At 33.1% G+C, this 27,186-nt stretch overlaps 1 protein-coding gene across 2 annotated transcripts; it reads right to left on the reverse strand.

Moving 5' to 3' along the window:
- Positions 1–13,649: 13,649 nt before the first annotated feature.
- Positions 13,650–18,891, reverse strand: LOC108987943 (PI-PLC X domain-containing protein At5g67130-like). Of its 2 annotated transcripts, none has more exons than XM_018961022.2 (8): positions 18,591–18,891; positions 18,386–18,508; positions 16,637–16,774; positions 16,226–16,324; positions 15,716–16,019; positions 15,278–15,501; positions 14,784–14,870; positions 13,650–14,028 (listed from the first exon to the last, which is right to left on the reverse strand). In XM_018961022.2, exons 1-8 carry the CDS (start codon positions 18,681–18,683, stop codon positions 13,996–13,998), a joined length of 1,101 nt encoding a protein of 366 aa, XP_018816567.1. In that variant the 5' UTR covers positions 18,684–18,891; the 3' UTR covers positions 13,650–13,995. The 2 variants fall into 2 exon arrangements, with proteins under 2 accessions (XP_018816567.1, XP_018816566.1); XM_018961021.2 differs by having other exon boundaries at positions 18,386–18,511; positions 18,591–18,852.
- Between the last annotated feature and the right edge of the window lie 8,295 nt (positions 18,892–27,186).

The following is a 27,186-nucleotide window of genomic DNA, read 5'->3' on the forward strand; positions in this document are numbered from 1 at the left end:
CAAACTTGTATTGCTTTTGCAAGTCATTAACTAAACATGCCGATTGACTGAACCAGTAGTTGAAATCGCAAAAGAAAATGGAAAAAATAAAAATAAAAAATCTATGAACACTCCAACCACACAGCAAACTCTCCAAATACGTTTTCAGAAGGAGAAGAGACGGCCTTTCATTTTGCTTTTCTTTGGGATGATTTGTAAAGAAAAAATTTATTTATTATTTTATGATGTAATATTATATAATAAATTTATAAATAAAATATAATAAATAATTCTTAATTATCTAATTTTATATCATAAAATAATTAAAAAATAATAAAAATTAAGATGATAAATAGACTCCTTTTTAAAATGAGCTGAATGACAATTGAGCTTTATATATACAGTGTAAAAGGCAAGAGGATCGGTGACTAAAATCTGTTACGTAATTAAAGGCAAGAAGATCGGGGATTACAATCGGTACAATTGCTGCCAAACATTCAGCTGAAAATGTCTATCATTAGCAATTTAGCACAGATCTGTGATCGACGTTTCTTTCCACAGTTGATACAGCTTCCAGCTTGCATGGTATTCCTTGATTCATGGCAACTTTAATTCATAATTTTAGAAAGAAAATTGTTATTTATCAATCTTTTATTTATGAAAAATAGTAGTCGACAGTTTTTACACCTCAACTTATCTGACAAGTTAAATTATATCACGTGAATGATGTGAGGTATAAATTTTTTTAAATATAATTATTCTTTATCTCTTCATTATTTATCGACACGACATTACATAACTAATAAGTATTACTTTTTTTAAACAATTGACACTAATCCGAAGATGATAATTTTAATATATGTTCAAACTACCGGTTTGAATATGAAATAAATTTAAAAAATTTGAGACTAACAATAATAAATATTGCAATACTTATATCTATTTTTGTTTTAAAACTTTGTTCTCTTATTTTATTACAAAAAATTATAATTACAATAACAAGTAAAACGACCATGATGAAGATGAACTATTTTCCTTAAATTATAAAAATCATAAGGATGGTGGTAGTTTTTTTTCTTTAATGTTTTTTTTTTTTAAATCAGTGGGAGTAAAATATATATGGAGATGCTGTAGAATGTCTACCTCTAAAACTAACTATGATGGGTGCTGGTGTTTTCCAGAAAATGACTGGGGATTTAACATTAATTTACTTATATGATATATAAGAGAACCGGGAGAAAGGCTCTAACTAATGTATTCAAAAAGGCAAGATATGTATATGTGGAGGAGGCACATGATGCACAACACCCATGCAGTTGGAGCTAAAAGAAAAGGCAGCCATGTCCTACCCCAGTGCTTCACATATCTGTCAATAACAAGATCTGCCCATGGATCAATTGGAATTACAAGAACTACTTTGGCTACCGTCATGTAAACAAATAGAGAGAGAGAGAGAGAGAGAGAGAGAGAGAGCAGGGGAGATCATGAGGGGAAGAAGAAGAAGGAGGTGGTTCCACTCTTACTCCAAGTTTGATACTTTGGACTGTTTCTCATATCAGTTTAATGCTGTGTGCTGTGATTCCTACAAAAACCATACCGCCTTTTAGCTATTGACTTTTTGACAGTTTTTAGGTTATAGGTAGATGCTTTGAACTTTGAGTTTTTTTTTTTTTTTTTTTAAGAGTAATAATTCATTCAATTGTGAAATATATAAATATTACGTAATTATTTTTTAAAAAAATAAAATTTATTATTAAAAAATTAATTTTTTTATATAGATCTTATATTTATTTATTTTTTAAATTAATTACGTGATGTTTACACACTCACAATTATAATTATAATTTTTTTTTTACAAAAAATGTGGCAAAAACCAGAGCATATCCCTAGATTGTGTTTGGATGTCAGCATTTATAAATCAAAGCATTTGAAAAAAAAAAAAAAAAAGTATTGACATAGACTAGTGTTTGATATGAAGTTTGATGGTAGAAATTTGATTAACGATACTCATATTTGGTTTTAATCTGAGTATTAATTTACTCAAATTTGAGTATAGTTAAGGTTTGAATTAGGCCCAGTTTCAAATCGTCTCATCTTATTTTATCTTAATAAATTAATATTTTTTATATTTAAATTTTTTATTTAACTATTACATAATTATTATAATTTTTTAAAATTTTAAATAAAATATAAAAAATAATTTAATTTTTATCTTATATCATTTTATTTTATTTATATAATCAAACGAAGCCTTAATATTACGATTGTAGAGCCTAACTCCATAACCATCGTTGTCATACGTAATATACAAACGTTGTTGGTACTTGGTAGACAAACTTGCCATACCTTGCTATGTAAAATACATTTTATTTAATAATTATTTTAAAAGTAATTGTTTTTAAAATACATCTTATTATGTTAATAATACTTGTGCTCTTGAATATCAAACACGTACCCTATATTCTATGATATATATTTCAAAAATAAATAAACACAATGTATGAATTATATAATATTAAATACTATTATTATATATATATATTTTTAAATAATATTAAATATTATTGGTTGATGATGTATGTAACTTAACATTAAATAATAAGATGATTTTTCTCACTCCATCAGAATGTATTGGTGTGTGTGCAGAAGGAATTTGATGAAAGTAATAAATACATGATCCTTAATTATATGCTTTAATGAAGGGCCAGCCGGTTTTGCCCCCCAACCGCCCAATAACTAGCTCTAATGGGTGACCCTTGTCAACTACTCCCTAATTAAATCTCTTTAGAGTACTCTAACTGGATTTAGTCAAAATTAAAGAATAATTTTGATAAATATAAAAAAAATTAATTTTTAACTATTCCATTCACATAAATCTCCACATTAGAATAATTATTTTCTCATTATATAATAATAAAATAATATAAGATGAATTTAGTTTTAATTATTCACATTAAATCTCCATATTAGATTATACATTTATTCATTATATGGTAATGAATAACTAATAATTTCAAAAATATTTAATTTTTTTAATTATTAATTTATTTAATTTTATCATATTTTACTATTATACTTATTATATGTTAATTAATAATCATATTCTTATTAAATTAATATATCACTAAGTCAAATTAATATATTAATTGTGATAAAATATGTGATAGAAAGAAAGTGAGAGATAAATAATTAATAAAATATGTATTTGATGTATGTACAGTAACCTTCAAATTTGGAAAATTTTTTGAAAATCACTGTAGCTAAAATTTCAAATATTTGAAATTTGACTAATCCAATGTGAGCATATTTTACTATTTAATAGCTAAATACTCATTGAATTTAGCTTTTAGCTAATCCAATGAGAGTGCTCTATCATAATAACTTGAAACCTAGCCTCCCATTCGGCCACCGACTGAGAACTCTCACTGATTCAAATTTAATTTTTACTTGATAATATTTAAGTAAGTGTGTTTTAATGAGTTTGTAAATTTTTTAAAATAATTCAAAAATGTTAGAAAAAAACACACAGGATAAAAAAAATAAAAATAATAGTTGCAATCATAAGTGCGCAAACGCCGCGTAATCATTTAAAAAAAATAAATATATACCTGACCCACATGAAAAAAAGTTAATTTTTTAATAATAGATTCTATTATTTTTTAAAATGACTGTACGGTATTTATATACTCTACAATTACATATAACATTATTCTTAAAATAAAATATATATATATATTTTACATTTATCGATGAATAAGCCCCAAACATTAAAACAAAAAAAAAACAAAAAAAAAATTAGAAGAGGTATGCCAATTAGAGGGGAAAAGTCAATGGAAACTTTAATTTTGGGCCAAGCCAACGCCAAACCATACATTCTTTGATATATCTTTAATGTCATCTATTTAGTGTATGCATGATGTGAGTTAATTGTACATTTCCTTATGGAGGTAATTGAAAACATACGCCATACATTAGTACTCTGGGCGTCTCCGGTCGTACGTACAGTAGATGTGTACATGTTGATCATCAGTCTAATCAACATGTTACATGATAGACATAGTTTGTCCTGTAATTTCTGTTTATCTCTTCTGCTCTTATTTTGTTTTTTGACTTCTAGTTGTTGAGGCCGATGGCTTGTCTCGAAGTGTAAAAAAAGGTGGATTGGATAGCGACCTGAAGAAAGTGTCGATCCATGAAGAGATCCTTGGAAAGGGATTTGACACAAAAGATGCAGTCCCACTTTCGAATATTATTATGATGATCGATCAATTACTATCTTTCCCCCAAATTTTATGTGTATTAATTCCAATATTATGTTTTTTTTTTCTTAACTCTTTTCGTGAGGGAGAAAAGCAAGTGATCTGTATAATTAATGATGTAATTGATGTGACGTTGGAAGAATATGGTAGCTAGGCCGGTGAATGAAAGAGTGTGTGCATGCATGCGCGTGAGAGATCAGAAAGAGAGAGGAGCTAATCTCAGGCAGGCAAAATATATTTAGGCTATACAAGACGAGGTTTAACATGAAGTGAATCATTCCATAAGCATGTCCGAAAAATATATGCTCGATGAAGATGTACGTTGACTTTAGAGTTTAGAATCCAATGCTTGTGTTGCAAATGGCATTGCAGTACGCATATACAGTGAGGTCTGATCGGCAGTTGCAGCACAGTTTGCAGATATTATTGTCTTTAATTTTCACTTACTAAAAACACTCAATTTAGATATATATTGCCGACAAAGCGATCAGATAGTGATTAGAACGAAGAAACTCCAAAAAAGAAAAAACAACAAACATATAAACATAAGAATATATATGAGAGGCAAAGAGAACAAGAGTAGAGATACGGATCGATGCATATGAATGATAGGACTTGGGCCTTGGATATTAAAGGAGGTGCACGGAACTGCAGATAGCATACATACGGTAGGGCTAGAAAAGGTTACTCATAATAATAAGTCTGGGGAGGGAGGGAGAGAGAGAGAGAGAGAGAGAGAACTTCACTGTGAGAGGAGATTGGGGGTGGGGGGCACTGCATGGGGGGGCAGAAGAGAGGGTGATCAGGAATGTCTACCCACACGCACACATGCAGCTCATGCCGATTGCTTTTGCCTCATCAACAACAATAATGATAAAAATAAAGTTGTGATGTACATTGAAACATCCAGTAGTTGCACGAGGGCCTCTTTTTTGTTCTCTTGTGCTTTTTTCTGCAGAAGATGGGTACCCTTCCCATCTACCTACCATTATTTCCTCTTAATCATTCATCTCTTTCTATATATTTATACAATATATATATATATATATAGTCATTTATAATATTATATTTATCAATGTTTATAATGAGTGGTGAATAATTTACATGCACCAATAAAAAAGATGAATGTGCAGCAGCTTAATTGTCGTCTTTAGCAAATACAAATTATGTCAAGCCCTTATTTCTGCAGAAGATCCACTTTTTTCTGTAGTAAGAGATTTTGTCTCTCCCCCCAATCATCAACTCCATTCACGTTGATTTGTCTTCTTTGTTAGTAGGCTAATCTCAATATGATCAGTACTAGCGGTTTCTTATTGGTAAATCCTTTTGTGAACTTTCCCCATCCGAGAGAGTAGTACTGCATGCATGCTGGAATTTTAGCCCGGCCATGATATTGGTGTTATCTATCTATATCTATCCATGATCTTTTATCCCCAGTATCTATGGCGAAAAACTTAATCACTTGTCCAGACCGTGTGAACAGTGACAATCTTACAAGATAAGGTTTGACTGCTCGGCCTCCTTGTCATGTCGAATAGTAGTGAGGTTTTGATCTCTTCTGCATCTATTTTAATTTTTTACTCTCGGAAACAAACGAGAGCAACTTCTTTCTAATTTCACCCCCCCCAGATATCTTAATGCTTGTCTGCAGAAACTTAAGTACTGTATATTTATTGAGAATCAGCCTTCTTGAGATTATCCCAGTTGCCAACTTCAAAAAGAATGAATAAAATAAGTATTGCAGAGCTGCACTAGCTCTGCACAATAGGAGGAGGACCCCTTCTTCTGGCTTGACCATAAAAGATGTCTGTTTCATTGTATTTTAGTTCTTGACGTCTTTACTGATAAGAAGAAAAGTATACAAAGAAAAAAAAATGAAAATGATAAACACGTCACTTTTATAATATATTATATAATTATATTTTAAAATAAAAAATAATTTATAAAAATAATATTATTTTATAAAAATATTTTTACTTTTAAATATGTATTATGAAATATGCGGTGAAATATATTTTGTGATATAATTATTACAAATGAAAAATAGTAAATGCTCGACGTCTTTATCTCTGCTGCATAGAGAAAGAGAGAAAGGAGAAGTGTACCCATATGATGATTGAGTGCACGTGTGGTAGGTCTATCCACGTGCACCTGTTTTATTCACAGAATTGATTGATTTGTCTCTGTGCTTTTCTCTGTTATCGCTCTCTCTCTCTTTCATATTTCTTCACCTCCTTGTCTGTTTCCTAAAACGCTTCACCCCTTTCGCTTTCACTTGTTACTTCCGGTGAATAGTTATCACCTCGCCGGTGTTTACCCTGCTAAAGTAAAAAAAAAAAAAAAAAAAGCAGTCAAATGCAGCCTCCAGAAGCAATCAGTGATCTTATTAACTGCCATCCCAACCTTGCATACATTAATCGTGTCATTTCAATGTCTTTCACATTGACTCCTGAGGAATGACGTGTGATCTTCCCCTCCCCCCAAAATTATTAATATTATATATACACACACATACATATATCCTAAGATTAATTAACAACAGTAGTTATACATCTTCATGTCCTTTGTGCTCCCTATATTTAAAGATAATTCTCCTAAAATTAATAACAGCAGTAGCTAGATATATACATACAGTCTTGTAATGTGAAAGTCTTGTATATTCGAAAAAAAAAATCGAGTCGATCATGATGATCATGAATTACTAGAAGACATTAATCGGTTTCAACGATGAGTAGTGATCCCAAAATAGCTCAGTTTTCTTTGTTTCGAAAGATATTTATTATTATAGGAAATAATAATTAATTGTTAGGTGTTATAATATTTCCTTACACTTCCCGAAGAAAATGAAGCAACTGCCGATTAATGGTGACACACAAAAATTAAAGCCGTTAATTTCTCAAGAAATCGATCGTTATGGCAATGCTATTTAGATGATGTACTAATTAAAGAGAGGGAGAGAAAAAAAGGAAATTTACTGATGAGGACTAGGAGTGCATTAATTAGAATATTATTGTTTTAATGCATTCGAATATATAGAAATTAATCAAAAAGTGCGTACGACGTCGTTTGTTTCTCTAAAATTGGATTATCTAAGAAAGTCGATGTGTCATGTGCTAAGTTATAATATTATAGAGATCAGGAAGGAATTGCAAATTAAAGGTTTTGCTTCCTAGCTGTTCCAGTTTGAACCATGATATCCATGCATGAACTTGATCGATCGGGGGGCATAGGCTTGGAAAGTACTGATCATTAAGGTAGCTAGCTAGGAGTCTAGGACGACGGAACTATATTTTAAATTATATATAGTAATTTTCTATTTAGCTAAATATAAATATAACAGAGTACTTGAAAAAAAAAATCTAATGAAATACAAAATCCATCTTCTGGTTCATGATAATTGTCTAAACACCAATTTATTTTGATGAATTATATATATTATATATCTTGAGTTATAACAACAAATTTTAAATGATTTTACGTGGTAATCGCTTAAAATGTGACCCATGAATATTGATGGAATTGAAATATTTGCATGCATTAATTTAAAATAAGAGTTTCTTGCCAAGAGGTTGATTGCCTAATGGCATATGATCTGATTTTTTAAATAAAAAATCTGAGTTTGAAAACTTCATCCTGTATATAAAAAAAAAAAAAAAATACAAGAGTTTCTCGAATATAATATTATTATTTCTCTTTGCATGTAAAATTAAGGAAATCAAGCAGTACATCATGATGATAGTGCACTCAGGCAACAGGAAAAGCTTAAAAAAAAAAAAAAAAAAACTTATAACCCAAAAAAGGCACTTGGAAAAACTATGGATAAGATAAAGGACGAGCTTATATATGGACGACGTCCACTAATCACATAATATATTTATAGATCAGCTTTTTTATATAAAGTTGTTAGATATAATCGGTGTATAGTCATTTATGCCACGTCAGATACATATTATTATTATTTTTTTTTTCTAAACGTATATGTTCTCTCTTATCAGTTCTCTCTATCTCTCGCTCATCGGATCATTCGGATCATCTCTCTCATCAGCTTGGTCTTTCTTTTTCATCAACTCAGTTTCTCTCTCATCAACTTTCTCTCACAGCTTGATAGCAGGGACGGCTCAATATATTTTGTGGCCTAAGGCGACCAATAATTACATGACGCTTTAATTTAAAAATAATAATAATATTTAAATATTAAATTTTTATTAAATTTTTTTAAAATGCAAAACAAATATTAATATTATTTTGATTAATAATATCTACAAGTACTATAACAATTTTAAAGATAATCTAATTTTTCTATAAATAGAGTATTATCCCTTATCCATATATATAGGGATGCAAATGGTCTGGTTCGGTCCGGTCAGGCGATGGATCAAATATTTTTGGTCCATCATTTTTCCAGACCGGATTGGACCAATAAGCTATCGGTTTGGTTTGGTCCAGTCGGTTAAGCCTATTTTTTTTTAAATAATTAATAAAAAAAATGATTTAAAATACTAAATTAAATTAAGTGACTTATTAATGTGGATTATATAACAAACTCAATTAAAAAATATTTTATATGGTCAATAATAATAAATTAGATGAAAATTATATTATTAATTTATATAATTACTATATAATTAGCTAATTGATATTATATATTAGTTAATTCATAGAATATTAATAAGTGTTAATAACATATTTAAAATTTTATATTGTTAATAGTGATATGTTAGATGAAGATATATATAAAATATTGTTAATTTATAGAATATTAAAAAGTATTAATAATATATTTAAAATTTTATACTGTTAATTGCACAATTATTATATATAAAATATATATAAAATATTTTATTTTTTTTTATTTTTCATTCGATCCGGTCCCGAAAAATCTTGGACCGTGGACCGGACTGAAATTTTTCGATCCTCTAAAATATGGACCGGTCTAAGTTTTCGTCCGGTTTGGACCGAAACGGTCGGTCCGGTCTTACCGCACCGTTTATCACCCCTACATATATATACTTCTATTAATACTTCATTATGAAAACAAATAAGGTCATCGATATAAAAATAAACATCATATTTTATAAAATATTCAAGAGTAATATATCATCATTTTGCTACTTCTATTCCAATTTTACTATTGTCCGAAAATTTTTTACATTTTGAATAAGATTTTTTTTAATAAAACTTCTATATTTGTTGGTTTTTTTGACCAAATTTTATCATTTAAGATTGATTTTATTTTAGACAAAAACTTTTCCATCTTTTATGCTAGCCAATATTTTTTCTATAATTTATTTTTATAGTTTATTTTTTAGGGTCACAATATATATATTTTATCTATTGGGGGCCTACTCAAGGTGGGGGGCCTTAGGCGGTGGCCTTAGTTGCCTACCCCTTGAGCCGGCCCTGCTTGATAGTATTTTAAATTCAAAAAGTATGAAATGAGTGATTTCCACGTCAGTCCCATTTGCACTGGGTGTTTACAACAAACGATTTTCTTTATAGATTACGTACTCATCTCGTAGGGTAAGTACTGAAGCACTTTCAATTACATGTTCTTATCGTTTGCTTGTGACCACAGTCATGACGTTCGATCTCTGGCATATATTGGGAAACTCCATGCATGCAGTGAATTATATATTAGCTATTTTCAAATACATTAGTGCAGACGTGATCTTAACTTTTAATTAGCTTCTTAGTAGACAAGCACGTACGTTATAAATCTCTTATTTATTGCAAAATCTATGTTTTTTTGGGTTAATTTTATGCCTTGAAGACTTATACCTGCGTACGTAAATCTCAATTTGATCTCTTAAACGAATACCATTTTTTTTTTTTTTTATAATGAGGAATATAATTACAAGAATGAGACGAGAACGGAGTACTTTAATATCGGATCACTCGTGTCAATTCATGTCTATTGATCTCTCAACTTGGGTTTTGAGTGGCTATATATAAACATGTATATATAAAGTCGGCTAATATTATTAGTACTTGTCAGCTAGCACTGATCCCCTGTTGAAATGACCCTCAATTGGAATAAACTTTCACCATGCATGCACATGCATGGTTGTATGTTCTGCCAATACATATATGTATGTCAATCCAAGTTCACAGTTCCAATTTTGACTTACTCGACAAGTTGCACAACACCCCAAAACCTCATACATTTTCGATGATCATGAAATCGCATTAGCTAGCCGTCTTATAATATATATATATATATATATATATATATATATACATATATATATTTATATGTTCAAGACTCCTCCAATCCCAGCTTAAAGTGGCATGATATCATTGGTCTGTGCAAGGAATGCAAGCTTCTCTCAGCAAGATCAACTGTTTTTTTGATCTTTTTCTTTTTTTAGTACCTATGATGATCTTCTCTCGAGATCACACCAAAATAGCCACCATTTTTACGATAATCACTTGATCATACCAAGATAATAGTTCCTTTCTCCGGCCTCCATACATCTCTTTTTTCAATGATCAGTAAAGTTAGGTATTCAACATTAATTAGTTTCAATATATCACACCTTAACGTGTAATTAATTATATATATTAGTGGAAACTAGTACATTGGTTTTTTAAATTTTAAACCGAAAAAGAAAGACGACTGATGCCCAAGAGTATAGAAATGAAAAGAAATTAAAGTAATAACAGCTATTAATTAGATTTAAACTGTGTCAACTAGGGCTTGCTTTGCCCCCAAGTGTGTGCTTCCAACCAACATTTAGCAAAAGATTCTCAGCTTTTGGTTGGATCCAGTACTGCACAAGTTCGAGAATCCCCACACCATGTGTCAAGGTCCCCATTGCATTTTGTTTTGATGCTCGACTACTTTGTCTTTGCTGTTGTTTCTTTCATTCCCACTTTGTATTTTTAATTCTTCCTTCGATCTCTTCCATTTAGCCCTCAGCAGGTAACCTTATGCTATAAAGCGGTACCAAAACCCATGTGATCCGGTGCTTGCTCGGCCACAATGAGGTTGAGACTTAATCTCTGGTGGGGCTCCCCATGCGGCTGGTGTTTTGCAGCAAAGAATAATAGGCAACTAAACTATGTCCAATTGCACGTTACCCCCTCGTGGGTGTATCGTAATCATCCTTGGGATGAGGATAGTGAACAATTGACAAGTCCCAGACAGTAAGTATGTGAGCGAGCGATCTTGGTACGTACTACAAGATCAGAATACTACACTTTGTGCTGACCTAGCTAGATATAGGCCGACCAAAACCTAAAAACAACAGCTCAAGCTTCTTGTCTACACAGAAAGTCAAGCGACGTACGTAGGAGTTAATTAACCTAATGGCCGGGGAGGAAAGGATGGAACACAAATATACCCTTATATATATATTTAGCATTTTTGCTTCATAAATCTGATAAATTAGGAGGGTCCACTTTTTATGTATAATATTCCAACAGCCTATTATATATAACATGAAACCCATTATTCTCTATTCTCGCACAAAGCAACATCTATAAAAGACATATATATATATATATATATATATATATATTGGTAGTGAAAGTATTAGTAGATTAATGATGTAGACTTGATCATGATCATATGCCCTACTCTTATAATTATAATTTTCAATTTTGATTGGCCTCAGAAGATTGCTAGCATGTGTTGGATACCTTTTAATTATCCATGCCTAGCTACTCACATGCTTTCACCAACAGGATCCTGCATCTCACGGGAAAATAGGCCACTAAATTAGCACTACTTACTGGTAGTACTGTTAAGTAGTCAATAGTCAAGTCTCAAACCACGGGAGCTATTTTTTTGACTAAATTAGAGCCTGAACTTTTTGACCAGAGGGTTCTTAATTTCTTATTTTATGATCCGGTGTCTCATGGGTGCGTCTATATATATCTCATCTTATTCGGTGAAGATTACATATATATATATATATGTATGTGATTGGACTTAAAGAAGTTACATACATCACATGACCAATGTTTACTTTTTCTAATTTCCAATCTGAAGAATCTTTAATTAGGAACTACGAATCCTGATCGATCAGTACTTTTCAATGTTTTCATCGAGGCATATAATCGACCAGAAATCTTTTGGGTCTCCTCGATGAGATACTGCTTTTTATTGCAACATTGTGGAAATACTGCTCTAGTTGACTAGATTCTTTTCTTGCATTATCTGATGTGGCTATGGTTTTGGTTTTGCATATATAATCATATACATATATATATATAGTAATGACATACACTACACTATCATTCTACTTTCATCTCACTATATAAGATGTGTCATATTTATTACCATAATCTTGTATAGTGAGATAAAAGTGTGATGGTATACCATGTGATGTATAAAATTTTTCATATATATAGGTTCACGACCAAAAAATATATGTTCATTTATGTTAAGGATAAAAATTGCACAATAGACGGAAAGGGATAAGAAAGATTAGTCATCATCTCCGACTCTACAGAGGTGACATAGGCTTCGACAAAGTGGTCTGAAGTCTATGGTGATGGTTAGGAACGTCATGAGTACCGTGTCCATATATATACATTCATAACAGTAAATAGTTAAAATTTATTGTGCTATACGGGTAAACAATAAGTACAGCTTGATGCTGGATCTATATATACTCGGAACATGAAATCGATACCGTTTTATGTAGCTATGAGCAATGCATGCATGCAGTACTTGCACATGCAAGCGCCTCATCCAATCCTTTCGGGGGTCGACCAGGGGAGGGCTACCTTCACCTTGTACATATGTAACTTATAATAGTTCTCTCATCCCTCCCGAGGTCCCCAAGAAAAAAATTAAAACTCTCCAATTATAATCCTCGATTTTGATAATAAAACTAGTAAAGTTTAAGTAGTACATGCACCTTAAAATATATATACCCTCATGAATTATATAAAGAACCTAGCTACCTGTTTCCTTTACGACCGACCATATAGCTAATTTGACTAGCTAGTAATAATAATATTGGGAAAAAAATAGTCCCATAAGACAAGAATACAGCGAATAAGCATCGATAGAGAACAGGGACGTACGGTTGGAATTGTAAAACCATTCTGTTCTGCATGCCTGTTTGCTACTCAAATCTATCTCAATTAAAAATAAATAAATGAATAATGAATTCATGTGATCAGACCACATGCCAAGACCTATATATATATATATATATATATATACGAGGCAATATTTCTTAGTGAGACTCATTTCTTTTTTAATTTATAAAAGACTTTTAACGTATATGAATTGAGCTTGTACTTAATTACTGTTTTAAAAAATATAGGGAACATATGCATGGCCCACTATGGATCTTCAAGGACCAATTTTCCCCCAATCTTGCCCAAGACATGAGAACTACACCCGTACGTGGAAACATACTATTCATAGGAAAATAGATTGGAAAAACTCGAAGAAATTTCCAAGGAAATAAATAGCAACAGATGAATGTTCTTTTCTTTTAACAGATCTTGATGGTGGAGAGCAATTGCTCTCTCTCTCTCTCTCTCTCTCTCTCTTCCTGCAAAGAGATTTTCTATTACTGCCCTATCTGCATGTATTTTGTACATCATGCAAACTAGAGTTTGTTTGCTTCCACTGATCAATGGCTTGTTGGTAGATTTGACATTTAATTGATTCTTTCCTTGAAAAATTAATTGAATGGGGGTAGCAGATGGGCCTTATTGTATAACGTACGCATTCCTTTCACATAAACTACTTGTTGATGGGATTCGATGATCAGTCTTATAATTGCTTCCCATCTCATGCAGTGCAAGCTGGTGAGGTTGATCCAGGCTGCAAAATGAAGAAAATCAAACTGGTGAGAATTTCCCATATAAAATAACAAATATTTTAACTTTGGAGGATAATATAATGCAAAAGATCTACAATATAATTGCTTTTAATTAAAGCATTGGTATTGAACTAGCCAAATCACTACAAGTCAAATTATGAGCTACTGTAAATGAAAAATCAAAGTCATATTTGATGAGTTATTGTTCACCAACCAAAAGAATATTTTATTAAAAAGTATTTCCACTTTTCTCACTCACTCCGCATCTCCTCTCTCCCTTCCTTCCATTTCTCTTCATTTCTTCTTCATTTCTCTTTCTTTCTTCTTCATGTTAAATAATTTGTTTGGACAGTAAAAATTAAATTATTAATTAATATATAGTGTATTTGTAAAATATAAAAAAAAATTAAAAAAATTATTAAAATATAAAATATTATATTATTATTTTAACTTTTGAATAACTAGTTCAATATGAATTAATCTCCTCAAAGATTTTAACTTGGGCCAAAATCTTAAATTTTAGTCAAAATTTGAACTTGCTCTTAGCTAACCTAAATTTTGCCAATCTGGTGGCTCTCAACATCAAGTGGGCTTCAGCCTTTGGTGCAGACAACCCCAAAGAATTACAAAGATAGTTTCATGGGCCAAGTATGGCTGAGCTTAAAACGTTTCAGGTGTGTGATACTGAGATTTGGTAAAACATTTCAAGAAAAAATAAAAGTAAATAGCCATAAAAAAAGACAATAGAAGCTCTCACCACACATGCACGGACGTCATCACAACCACACAACAGCTCCCCATTGAGAGTGTCCACAGCTTGAAATGTTCCACCTCCCTCGCTTCTCTGCATGAAAAATCCAAACTTTAGTAATCTTTTTAGTGTATCCTGGACCTTCCATTTTTTTTTTTGAGAAAATATATATTGCAGCCTACTGTGTGCTGCAGCCGCAGCACACTCCACTGATTAAGTGAAAAAAAAAAAAAAAGCCACAGCACGGGTGTGCTGCGGCTATGGGCTGATGCCCAGAATAGCTCTTTTTTTTTTTCTTGAATTGCAGAGGAAGAGAACATCTACTTCACCATGCTAATTGCTTAAAAGAAAGTTCAAGAAATCCTTTTTCATTCCTGGTCTTTTAGACTTAGCATTGTAAGCAGGGCATCAAACTGAAGACTGGACTGATCTTATTGGTAATATATACAGACGACTTTAACAAACAAGGATGGAAGCAGAAGCCGGAAAGTTGGAGATACCTTGTAAAAATCAACGGCAACAAAGTTAGCCCACCGGTTGCCGGCAGCACCAAAACATGTATGGAGCATGTTAATTAGATCAGCCGAGTTATGTCCACATGCGGTCATCTTAAAGGGAAGACTTGAAAAATAATTGACCAATACCAAAGACTTGGTTTTGTCATCAAGTGGTGGTGATTCTCTCCTATTGGGACAGTTTCCTGCACGCATTCCACCATCTCCATCTGCATAATTTTAGGTTCCAAGAAGAAGAAGGTTAAGAAAAAGATAACACTCATCATTAATAAAAGGAAATTTAAGATTCAGATGACACCCAACCTTTTAATGTGAACTATGTAAATTAAACGGGAGAGAATCTAATATCCAAAAATTTAGATAATGGTAAGAGAACAAAGATTCAAGGGAGAAAAGTAATTAATGGGTACGCGTGCTTCTTACATTGGTTTTCAACCATGTAGTTCCACTGATAAGCAATGCCTTCACTTTCCTCCTTAGACCTAATTGAAGTGAATACAAGTAGCCTCTGGTTTTTAGCAACCATGTCACTGACTAGCGGCCAATCTTGACCATTTTGTGGCATAATTTCCACCGGAAACCAATATTTCGTCAACCCGGCATCGATGAAGACCTTTGTCAGTCCATTCGGAGCTTGAACATAGTCTTCTAATATCAATGTGACAATTTCTGATGGGTTTGCTGATAAGAAAGCTTCGATCTCCTTCAGCGTGTCTATAGCAGGTTCCTATTGGGAATACAAATGTGAATTTTCAAAAGCATACTTGCAAGAATCAACATGGTAAGGTTAATTGATTTGCTTCTCGCAAATCACATACGTACTGTCATATCAGTGGCGTGCATGGATAGTGTCTTTCGTACCAACTAGCAAATATCATTTTTTTTTTTAATTCAATACAAGTGATTCTTTGGTAGAGATAAGGGTGCACATACAAATGCAGTATAGTCATGGCATTGTCCTCCAGAAGAATGGCACAACCATACTTCTCCTTGAAAATCATACGTATCAAGCATCAAGCCGCGAACTCCATTCTAAAAACAAAGCGCGATGGGTTAATTACTAATTTACTAGTTTACAAGATAAACAATGAAATTTGAACTTTGCTACTCATCATTTCCGCACACAACACATATTTTTTTTAATTTTTTAATTTTATTCTTCTTAAATTTATTGAATTCTTCTACTCATGATCAATATACTATACATTTGATAAGAGAAATAAATAAATAAATAAATAAATAAAGTGTGGTGTGGGGATGATAATATAATTTTTCATGAAATTTTTGGACAATAGAAGACAAGCTTAGTTTGCAAAAAAGAGAGAATTGCAAAAAAGAACGTACATTTAGCTGTTGAGTGACAGTATCTTCTTGATTTGTGAAGGTAATCCGAGGAACTCCTGTGTGAGATGGCTCTCCATCGATAGCATAAGCATTATGGGTTGTCAAGAACGCATATTTATTGAACGGCAGAGAATTATTCTGTTCAGGAACAAAATGAAATCAAAATAAATGAAAAAAATAAAGGAGTTGATGAGTGCATTCCCAGCAATGGCTGCTTCGTTTGGTTATTAAATCCATCTCAATTCATCTTAACTCATCAGTACAATTTTTTAAAATTTCAATACAAAATATAATAAATAATTTAATTTTTTCAAATTCTAAAATAATAATAATATTAAAAAAATAATATTCTAACAATATTGTATCATCTCAATTCAACTCAGTTCAACATCCAAGTGTAACCATAGAGAAAGTAGCTATATATATATTTATTTATTTCCTCTTTCTTTCTTTTAGGGTTGTGGAAATTAAGAAAGCAAAATGGGTAATTCAGGCTCAATTTGTTAGGCCCTGCGTCTGCATACATTCCCAGCAGTAGCTATCAGAAGTATAAAACCTAGCCCGCAACATAGCTAAAAGATGCATTATTTGAATGTTAGAATTTCCTTTATTCTAATTAATTGTAGGGTTTAACTTTAGATCATTAGGCCGATGGCATCTACATTTGTAAAACTGACCATCTTATGATAAATAATGTTACATATAACTTTTAAAATTATCAACAGATTAACCATTTTTTTAATTTTCACAATAATAAATAAATACAAAAGGAAGTGTATATAACATGGCAAATAGGTTTAATAATATTATTCATAAAGTATACGAAATTAAAAATTGTCTCAAAAATTGATAAGAAAATGTAAATTTAATTATTTATATTATATTTTAAATATTTTCTCTCACGTGTCCATGAAATATTTAATTGAATGGGGGTAGGGGTCAGGGTTGAAATTCACTATTTGTCTCAAAAATTTAATTAACAAGAAAATATATTTAATTATTTATATTATATTCTTAATAATACATAATTGAAAATGTTTTAAAAAGAAAGATAGTGTTTATTCCTATAAATTAATTGAGAATGGAATAAATTATTGATCTATGGAATAATTTGTTCTTTACAAAAAAGAAAAATGACAGTATGGCCATAGTTTTGCATTTCCATTTTCATCCGCTCATGTATTTTTTTTTTAATATTTAAAAATATTTAAAACATATTTTCAAAAAAATGCAATTTGCAGGCCAGTGAGGATGGCCGACAAAGCTGGACGGAATAGCAGCCGCCTACAAATAATATCGCCTGTCTAGCCCACAATCCAAAACCCAATGCGTCACGCTATCTATGTATATTGTATGGTCCTCTCTACCTCTGACGCAGGTAAAAACACAACACCCATATCCCTACGCAACCAAATACAATGCCTTCCCAATATGTAACACTCTTGGTGAGAAAAAGGCGTAGAACAAGAACAAGAACAAGAAAACTGAAACGTAAAGAGCAAAAGCAAGAAGCAAAAAAGGTTAATCGATATTGAACAGTCCTAGGCAATGAGCACTTTCCTGCTATCCAATTAACATACTGTCCCAGAGGTTCCAACTTCCAACTTCTGTCCTAGAAAGGCACATTTTTATATATAAACCAATACGGGAAGGATGGGGATATGAGAGTTTATTGCATCGAACTTAGGCTGAAATAACTCTAATAATCTGATATGTGTATCAGAGTGAGGAGAGAGAGAAATACACTACCAGAAGCTTGAATTGGTTTGTAGTGGTTGATCTGACACATCTATTGCCTGAAAATCCTTGGGGGCAAGAGAAACAGTAGAGTCCCGCCTGGCAATCTCCATCGGATGAGCATGGATCGAGTAACTGCTATTAAAGCGAAATATAATAATAAGTACTGTTGTCGTAATATTAGTAGCATTAAGAAAAACTCAAGGCACAGACGAACCTTGCACTCTCCATTGGAACAAGCTGAGGCATTAACCCTGAGAAATAATATTACTGAAGCTTTCATCAAAAGCAAGTTTTGCCAAAGACCCATTTGGCAAAAATCGAAGAAAAATTCACTAGGAATCCAAAGGGGTGCGTATGTGTGTGGATGGTGGTGTTCTGACCAGAAAAAACAACAAAAGAATTAAAATGGATGGATGTCCTCCGTTTTGGCGGAGATATCAGAGGAAACTGGAAAGAACTTTCATGGGGAATTAGGAGAAAGGTACTTTATAGAATATGCTCAGAAGCTACAAAATGGGAACCTTGCGGTTGGCCCAATGAAGACAAAGACGTTTGGTGTAAATGTGTAGTTAAAAGAGAAGTTTGGGAATGGTACGGCTTGACGTTTGAGCCAATGCTGGTTTGGGATCTTTGCTCAGTTTTTTGGTATAGATTGGCTTCAATATTTATGTTGTGCTCCACGATTATTGGCCAATCTCTTACTATTTACGTAACTTTCATACACTATATTTTTTTTAAAAAAATTTTTTATTTTTTTTATAAAATATTTAATATATAAATAATGAATAAAAAAATTAAATTAATTTAAAAAAAATAAACTCAAAAAAAAATTTAAAAAATTATTAAAAAATTTAAAAAATTATAATATGTGGAGGTTTGAGAATAACGTTGCTCTGGCTGGCTAAGGGCTTCGACGTTACACACTTGGACATTAAACATCGCTTGAGTTGTTCAACTATCTTGCAACTTTTTTTTTTTTTTTTTGAGGTATGCAATTTTTTAAACTGTACCATATTTGGGACAATTTTTTTCATAAGTTGTGTTCAGATTTTATGTAATCCCAAGCTTTATTTTTTTAAGGTATTCTTTCGTTAACGGTGAGAGTAATAAATAAAACACTATAAGAAATTTGGCCTTTTCCAGCGGTCAAAATCGTCACAAATACCTCTCGGAATCGTTGCATTTGATCAATTGCAGCGATTTATAAATCGCTGCAGGTTCGCCGCTATCCTAAAGCCATTTTTGATCAATTTCGGCGATAGGCAAAAATCGTCACAAAGACTACTATTTCCGGCGATTTTAGTCTGCCGGAAATGTTAAAAAAATCGACAGAAATGGCCCTCCGGTTTACCTTTAAAATCGCTGAGAACTGCTATTTCCGGCGATATTTATCGTCACAAAAACTTAATAAATCGCCGCAATAACTTATATTTTTCTCAGCGATTTAAAATAATCGCCGTGATGGAGTATTTTGCAGCGTGTCATTTTCGCCATAAAAAACTATTTGTGGCGATTTTATGTCGCCGAAAATATATTTATGCTATGAAAACATTATTTCCGGCGAGTAAAAATCGCCGGAAATAATGTTTCAGAAAATTAAAAAAAAATGCACAAAACAGCATAGAGAAAATATTATACACATCCAAGTTTTGCAGGCTTCACAATTTTACCTTACACTATGGATTGCCCTAATATTCTTTTTACATACTCAAAAAGGATCCAAAGATCTATAGTAACTATACTAAGACTATACTAAGCATATTAAGGTAATAATCATGAGAAGGAGAGACCAGTTCAAAGGACAAGCAGCAGAATAAATCAAATAAGCTCATGGATATGTCATCCTAATATTTTAAATGACAATTCTCTCTCAAAAAAATGATAACAGGCAAAACAAGGGCAACGATACCTGTAGAGGCCTCACAAACCTTCATTTTTGCCTATTTCTCGAAGGGTGTGAAATAGACTGTCATATTGGTTTATAGATCCTGGAATCTGCATAACATCCACCAAGAAGCAAAAACAGTCATGTGTGAATGGTGTGCTAGCCAAAGAATAAATTAATCTGACTTCATACTCATCTCACAAATCTAGTCCAGGAAAACAGCATAGATAATGCTCATGTATATTTTACTGAATGGTGTGCTAATTGCAACACAAAGGGCTTATTGAATCCAATAAAGCATGTGGGCAAACCCACAGGACAAACTTGTCACTCATGAATAGATCATTTTCTAGAAATGGGGATGATAATGGAGTGGAGGAGCCAAGAATGCCAAACATGTAAAAAACAGATTCCCAACCAAAATTCTGGATAAGGGGAGGAGCCAAAAGAAGCCTGCATGTTTTTCCTGTGTTAGAATAACCAATAAACGACTATACACTCAATTAACTTAAAATAAGAGTGACCAAGGAATATGTAAGTTTGCTACACTTGGCAAACCTAAAATAATCTAAGGGAATAACAGCATGCCTCTGTTTTGCTGGCACAGGAGAAGTCTTAACTGACAGTTGATGTAAGATTTTTTTTTTACAACTTATTGTTTTATTAATAATAAAAAAATAGGCATAGCCTTGGTACACGGGTCATATACAAGAAAAACACTTAGTTTGAGTTTGAAACTGATACAAGGTTGTCATGGAGACTTAGTCCATTAAAATCTATAGCAATATAGCCCAAAGAATCAAAGCTTCATCGAAAAAGCTGGTTTCGAGTTCATCCAATTTACTCACAATCTTCAAAATACTCTCTCCAGATGCACAACAGTAGACAGACATGAGCCATCAACAGCTAACATAAGATTATTAAATGTATACTACATTTATATCATGTGGAAGTAGGGCAGGAACTAAAAGTTTCCACTACTGGGCTTCTCCATCTAAGATGATTCTATATATAAACTACTATGCATGAGAAAAGAAACAAGGAACATTAATTGTTTACAATTAATAGAACAATCTACTATCAAACAGCCTTATAATGTCATTTCAAATGAAATCATTCATTTTAGTGGCTACAATCTCAGTTGTCAGTGATAAGAATGCTGATGCCGTCAAGTTTTGTGTTTTATGCCAATTAGCAAATATTTACTTAAATATAGAGATGATTTCTTACATATTTTAGAAGTGTTTTATTGAAACATACCCTGTAACACTTCCAACACTCAGACCACCAAAAACAAATGCTACAGCCCGTGACCGCTCTGACAATGGTATTGACCTGCAAATGATTTGGACGATGACAATCAAGTTACATTATAGAAAAGAATAATTTTGATAGTGTAAGACATAATCAATACTGAATCACCAGCAACAAAAAAGCCAAACAAACCACCAGTTTAACATCACAGATAATTGCAAAAATTTAAAACCAGATATTAAGCCAAGAAACTAGATGTTACTAACAAGCCAAATTCTTGTCTAGTTTCCAACAAAGTTCACCCCAAAATTTATAAGACCTCTTTTATAATAAGTAGACTCAAATGTGCTTATTAGTCATGAACTTAATCAAATAATTAGCAGTGATAGCCTGTGATAGAGAAAAGGAATTTCCAAAAACTAATAAGAAAATAAACAAATCAAATCAAATTTTAGCAAGAACAAGTGATAATTGAAAAATCATTTATCAGATAAACATGCTTCTGGACTAATTTGGATGTCATAAATGCCTGGCGATAAGATCCATTGCAGTTGAAGGGGAAACGCCTTCACCTATTCCAACCTAGATATAAAGAGGAAGGGAAATTCTTAGTCAGTTAGTCATATAATAAAAAATCAACATTATGGGCATGAGAGAGAGAGAGAGAGAGAAAGAGAGAGAGAGCTGCGCGAGGGGGGGGGGGGAATGACTAGACTATCATGTCTATAATGCATGGGCAAATCAAAAGAATCAAGAAATCAACTTAGGAAGGTCTACAAGAATTCTGCTGAAGAAATGGAAGGAAGATGACTGGCTGAGATAATTGTAACACTAGCACATGGACAGAATAAACAAATAAGATAAAATAAGAAACTTATTGAAATATTACAGCTAGCACATCATTTGAGAGGAACTAAAACCCTGCCCTGGGTGGCTGTGGATGCCTTTGATCCTTTACCTTTATATTTAAACAACTACATTCATAGACATAAATATACAAATACAACAATCTCCAGATCATATGGCACTTCTTGGGTTTGTTCAAGTGCAGATTTAATTAAATTTTGATATTCTTCTTTGAATATGATGCATGCAGAAGCATATAGAGTACAATTAAATGTAGGAAAGATCAATAATTACACATTTCGAGCAAGGGGCCAACCTAAAACAAAAACAACTGTAGGCTTCTTCTCAGCTACAGTTCCATTAGCTTCCTGCAGTCAAATAAACTTGTTATGCGATATCATCAAAACAAGATATATCCCCACATTAGGAAAAAAAAATTGACTCATAAGAGAAGCCATGTTCCCGCATCCATGAGACTAAGCACACTAATTGATCACCATTTCCTCAATTTAGAAAACTCTAATCAATCCTAATTTCAGAAAGGTTTTTGCGCCAAACTAAAAAAACATAATGTCTCTTGTCTACAATTTATTTGTCGTTCTAGTTTTTTCTCTACTTATTTTCCATCCAAAAACTCAGTTTTCCTAATAAGCTCTATGAAAGAATATTAGTAGAGATGGTCACAGCACAGAATTTTGAATGTATTGCAATTTCATAGTGAAGGAAAAAAACATAGAAAATATTTATACATGAATGAGAGAAGATGAGAGAAGAGAGAGAAACAGAACAAAATATTTATATGATAGATGGAATGAACATGAGTTCGATCTACTAAATATGTCGAGTCATTAATGTAGAAAGATTAATGCAAATTATTATTATTATTATTATTTTTAACGCGTAAACAATCATGGAAAACATATTTTCAACCATTTAGATTAAACTATATATATATATATGACTCAGTTTAATTTGCTTGAGGAAATTAATAAATAAATGAATACTGATAGTGAGATTAGATTGTGATGATGATTAGTGTGTAAAATTTTCCTAATATGGAAGAGGAAGATGCGAGAAAGATAAAATTTTCCTATTTAGGCAGCACATTTTGCTGCAACAACGCAACAACTCACAATATGAAAACAGATTGTAATAGCTCACTATGAGAAAATGAGAATAATAGCAAATATCATCTTCCAATATCAGTGTGGCTTTTATGCAAACAGCTTGAATCCTCTATCTCTCTTCACTCTTCAACACAAACTGATCTTACCTAAGTTACCACTAGGAAACTAAATACAGTATCTTTAAACTTCTTTCAAACTTGATGGAATCATATCTCAAGTCCAACTTTTTAGGACATTATTTGAAGCATTGTCTTTCTAATTGCCTAGGTATGAGTTTATAACAAAAAAAAAAAAAAAAGGAAACATTAACAACAGTATTAGAATTTCAAGGATGAAATCATAAGTTAATGGAAAGTTATTGAAACATCCTTTGTGGACCTTTCAAATGTGCAACGGTTTATATATATGTCTCATTACATAATAGAGAGAAACATTACAAGTATATTCAGAATTTAGTACCATCAATTTTTTTGCAAGATTTTCTTCACTTTGCTTACATCCGATATATTGAGAATAGATTTCTGCATGCACAAGCAAGCCAAAAATAAAAACATAAAGCAAAGGTAAATACTACTAAAATGGAATCAAATACCAAGCTTAAGATGAGTACTAAACGAGCACCTGGAAAATGGAATCAAAATGAGTACTAAATGCCTGTTAAATGAGTACCTGGAAACGAGCACTTGGAAAATGGAATCAATTTTAGTACTAAATGAGTACTAAAATGGAATCAAATACTACTAAAGGCCTGTTAACGAAACGAGGGGAAAACCTCAGTTGCCTCATGGATGAATACGGAAAAATATTGTCCAAAGCAATATATAAAGACAGAAAATTAATAAATATTATCCAACGCAATATATAAAGATAGAAAATACCCAATAAAATTGGCAAGCCTCAGTTGCCTCATCTGCCCTACTCCCCGCGCCTCCTCCTCATTTGGTGGCAGTGAGTTGCAAACAGAGCAAGGGAGGGTCTCGGGCTGCTGGGCTAGGCGTAGAGGAGAAGGGGCTCCGACGGAGGATTGGCAACGGCGTCGAGGTGTGGGTGGTTGCGAACGGCGCCCCCAGCGACGGCGATATAAAGAAATCCGAGAGAGAGAGAGAGAGGTGATGCCAGAAAGAGATTGGCGTGGGGGCTGGGGGAGAAGGAGGGGGTGGCCGTATAGGTGAGGTCGCGGTGGCGTGCTGGGGCCGTTGGCGACAGGCTGTGCGCGGCGGAGGCCTGAGGGAGAAGAGGGACTGGGTAGAGAGAGGGTGAAGGGGGAGAGACGGCTGCAGGAGGGAACGAAATAAGGGGAAAACCTAACGCGGGGGTTTTAAATTTAAAGGTTATTTCTGGCGCTTTTGACTCGCCGCTAATAAGTTTAAATGGGCATCTTGTTTTTACAGCGACAATGTTCGCCGCAAATAGTACATATTGTGGCGATTTTATTTAATCGACGGAAATTAAATGCGCTACAGTTAATAGAACATTGTTGTGACGACACAAATCGCCGCAACAGGTACAAATTTCGCCACAAAAAATAATTTGTACATTTTTCTTCCCTGATTTCCCATCATCGCATCGAAATTAAGCGGCGACTTAAAAATCGCCAGAAATAAACTATATTTGCGGCGATTTTTGTTGCGACGATTTTAAAATCGCTGCAAAAGGTCAGATTTCTTGTAGTGAAATTTGGGTCTTTTTTTTTCTGAAAAATTCATTTTCTTCAATATTATTCATCGTTAAATATAGATATTTTAATTGTTTACTGTTTGATTAATATAAAATATGAAAAACGCTTGTTGCAAACGTTTGGTGCAAATGACGTGTAAACGTGACTTACGTGGAAACACTTGATGAGAGAGAGACCGAGCTGATGAGAGAGAGATGAGGAGAGAGAGAGACCGAGCTGATGGATCTAATGTGAGAGAAGGACCGAGCTGATAAGAGAGAGACCGAGCTAATGAGAGATGAATAATTCATTTTAAATCTGACATGGCATGAACGACTGCACGCCAATTGTATCTAACGACTATATATAGAAGAATTGATAAAACATAGATATACTATTTAATTGGCCGGTATAAATTAACTAAAGCGCCTTATATATATATTTTAAAAAAACATATCATAAATATAGTAAATGGTTACAACTTCCTAGATAGAAGACTCATAATGTGGAAACCCCCAACAATCATCTCAAACCAACAATTACAACACAAGAAAAATAAAACAAAAATGGATCTGGAGCTAATGACTTGACTTTTACCCATTTTCCACAAAGGGAAGTCTGGTAGGAACCCATGTTTTGTGGCCCATGGTCAAGCCACTAGCCATGTGGGGACAAGGCTAGAGAATCCCAAAACAGCCTTAGGGGCATGCCATGGGGCCTGCCTTGACATGCTTAGGGTGCCCAAGGGGGCTGGTGACCAAGCCAGCCCATTCAGCGTGGCTAGCACATGCAGCACGTGCAGCCCAGCGCGCCCAGCACGCATGGTAGCGCGCGCGCACGCCTCGCCCGCACCCTGGGAGCACAACGCGCAGCAGTCCCGCGCGCACGCCCAACGCCCCAGCAGCCTGCCTGGGCCATGCCAGCCTGCCAACGCCCAGACCAGCCCAGGGCCTTGCCAGCCACATGTCAACAACCAACCTAGCCCACCCATGGGCTCATGCATGCCATAGGTCAACTTGACTCATGCCAACTATGTTATTTTTTTATTTATTTTTATTTAATTATTTATTTTTCAAGGGACCTATTAGGAGTTTCCAAGTTGTAATCCTTATAAAGAGGACCCTTAGGCTTTGCATTAAAAAAACTTTTGATCATTTGACATTTTTCCCATTGTGGACGGTTTAGGCTTGTTCTTGTGAACACTTCGGTGCTTTTGCACTTAGGCTACTTGGGTTACATTCGTGAACCCCAAGGAGATGATCATCACCTTGCAATTCTTTGAATATGTGTTGTTCCTTCTATCTATCTTTTAATTATTGTTTCATCATCACCTTGAAATCCGTGGATAGGTGTGATTCTATTTTTATTCAATATATGAGGTTTATTCAACTCTTGTGAAATCCGTGGATCAATTGTTGAATTATTATCATTTGATTCATTCAAGTTTTTAAGTATTATTAATTTTGTTTTTGGGTGTTCTTCATTGAGTTCTTGGTGTTCTTTTCATTGTTGCTCTCTCAATCCATCCAAACCTAATTTTCTACCACCATAGTGTTTGTCATCATTTCCATAAGTTTGTCACTTTCCATAATTGGTTTGCCTCATCAAACTTGCCCTAGTCGAAACACACATAGTCCTACTCCCACATACACCATTCGGCCAACTCTAATGTTGCCCTACTTCCCATATTAGTTCACATTCCCATATTTGCCCTTCATCCATCATATCCTAAACTCTAGCCGTCCATCTCAAGTCCTATAAAGAAACTCATTCCTTTTAGGAGTTTTGATTTCCTCACATTCAAATTCAAATTCCAATTTAAATTCTAAAACTCAAGGAACCACTCTTACCATATTCAAATTCAAGCCCAAATCCAAATCCCTTAATTTAAGGAATTGCAAATCCTCTTCAATTCCTTAAATCACTCTTCCTACAATCTCTCTAAGTCAACTATTGACTTGTCATCTCAATTCAAATTCAAATCTCTCTTCACTCAAAGATTCCTTCCATCTTACAACTTTCCATAACCATTCCTAAGCCA

Source organism: Juglans regia, chromosome 1 (genome assembly GCF_001411555.2).
Source record: "Juglans regia cultivar Chandler chromosome 1, Walnut 2.0, whole genome shotgun sequence".
Taxonomy (NCBI): domain Eukaryota; kingdom Viridiplantae; phylum Streptophyta; class Magnoliopsida; order Fagales; family Juglandaceae; genus Juglans; species Juglans regia.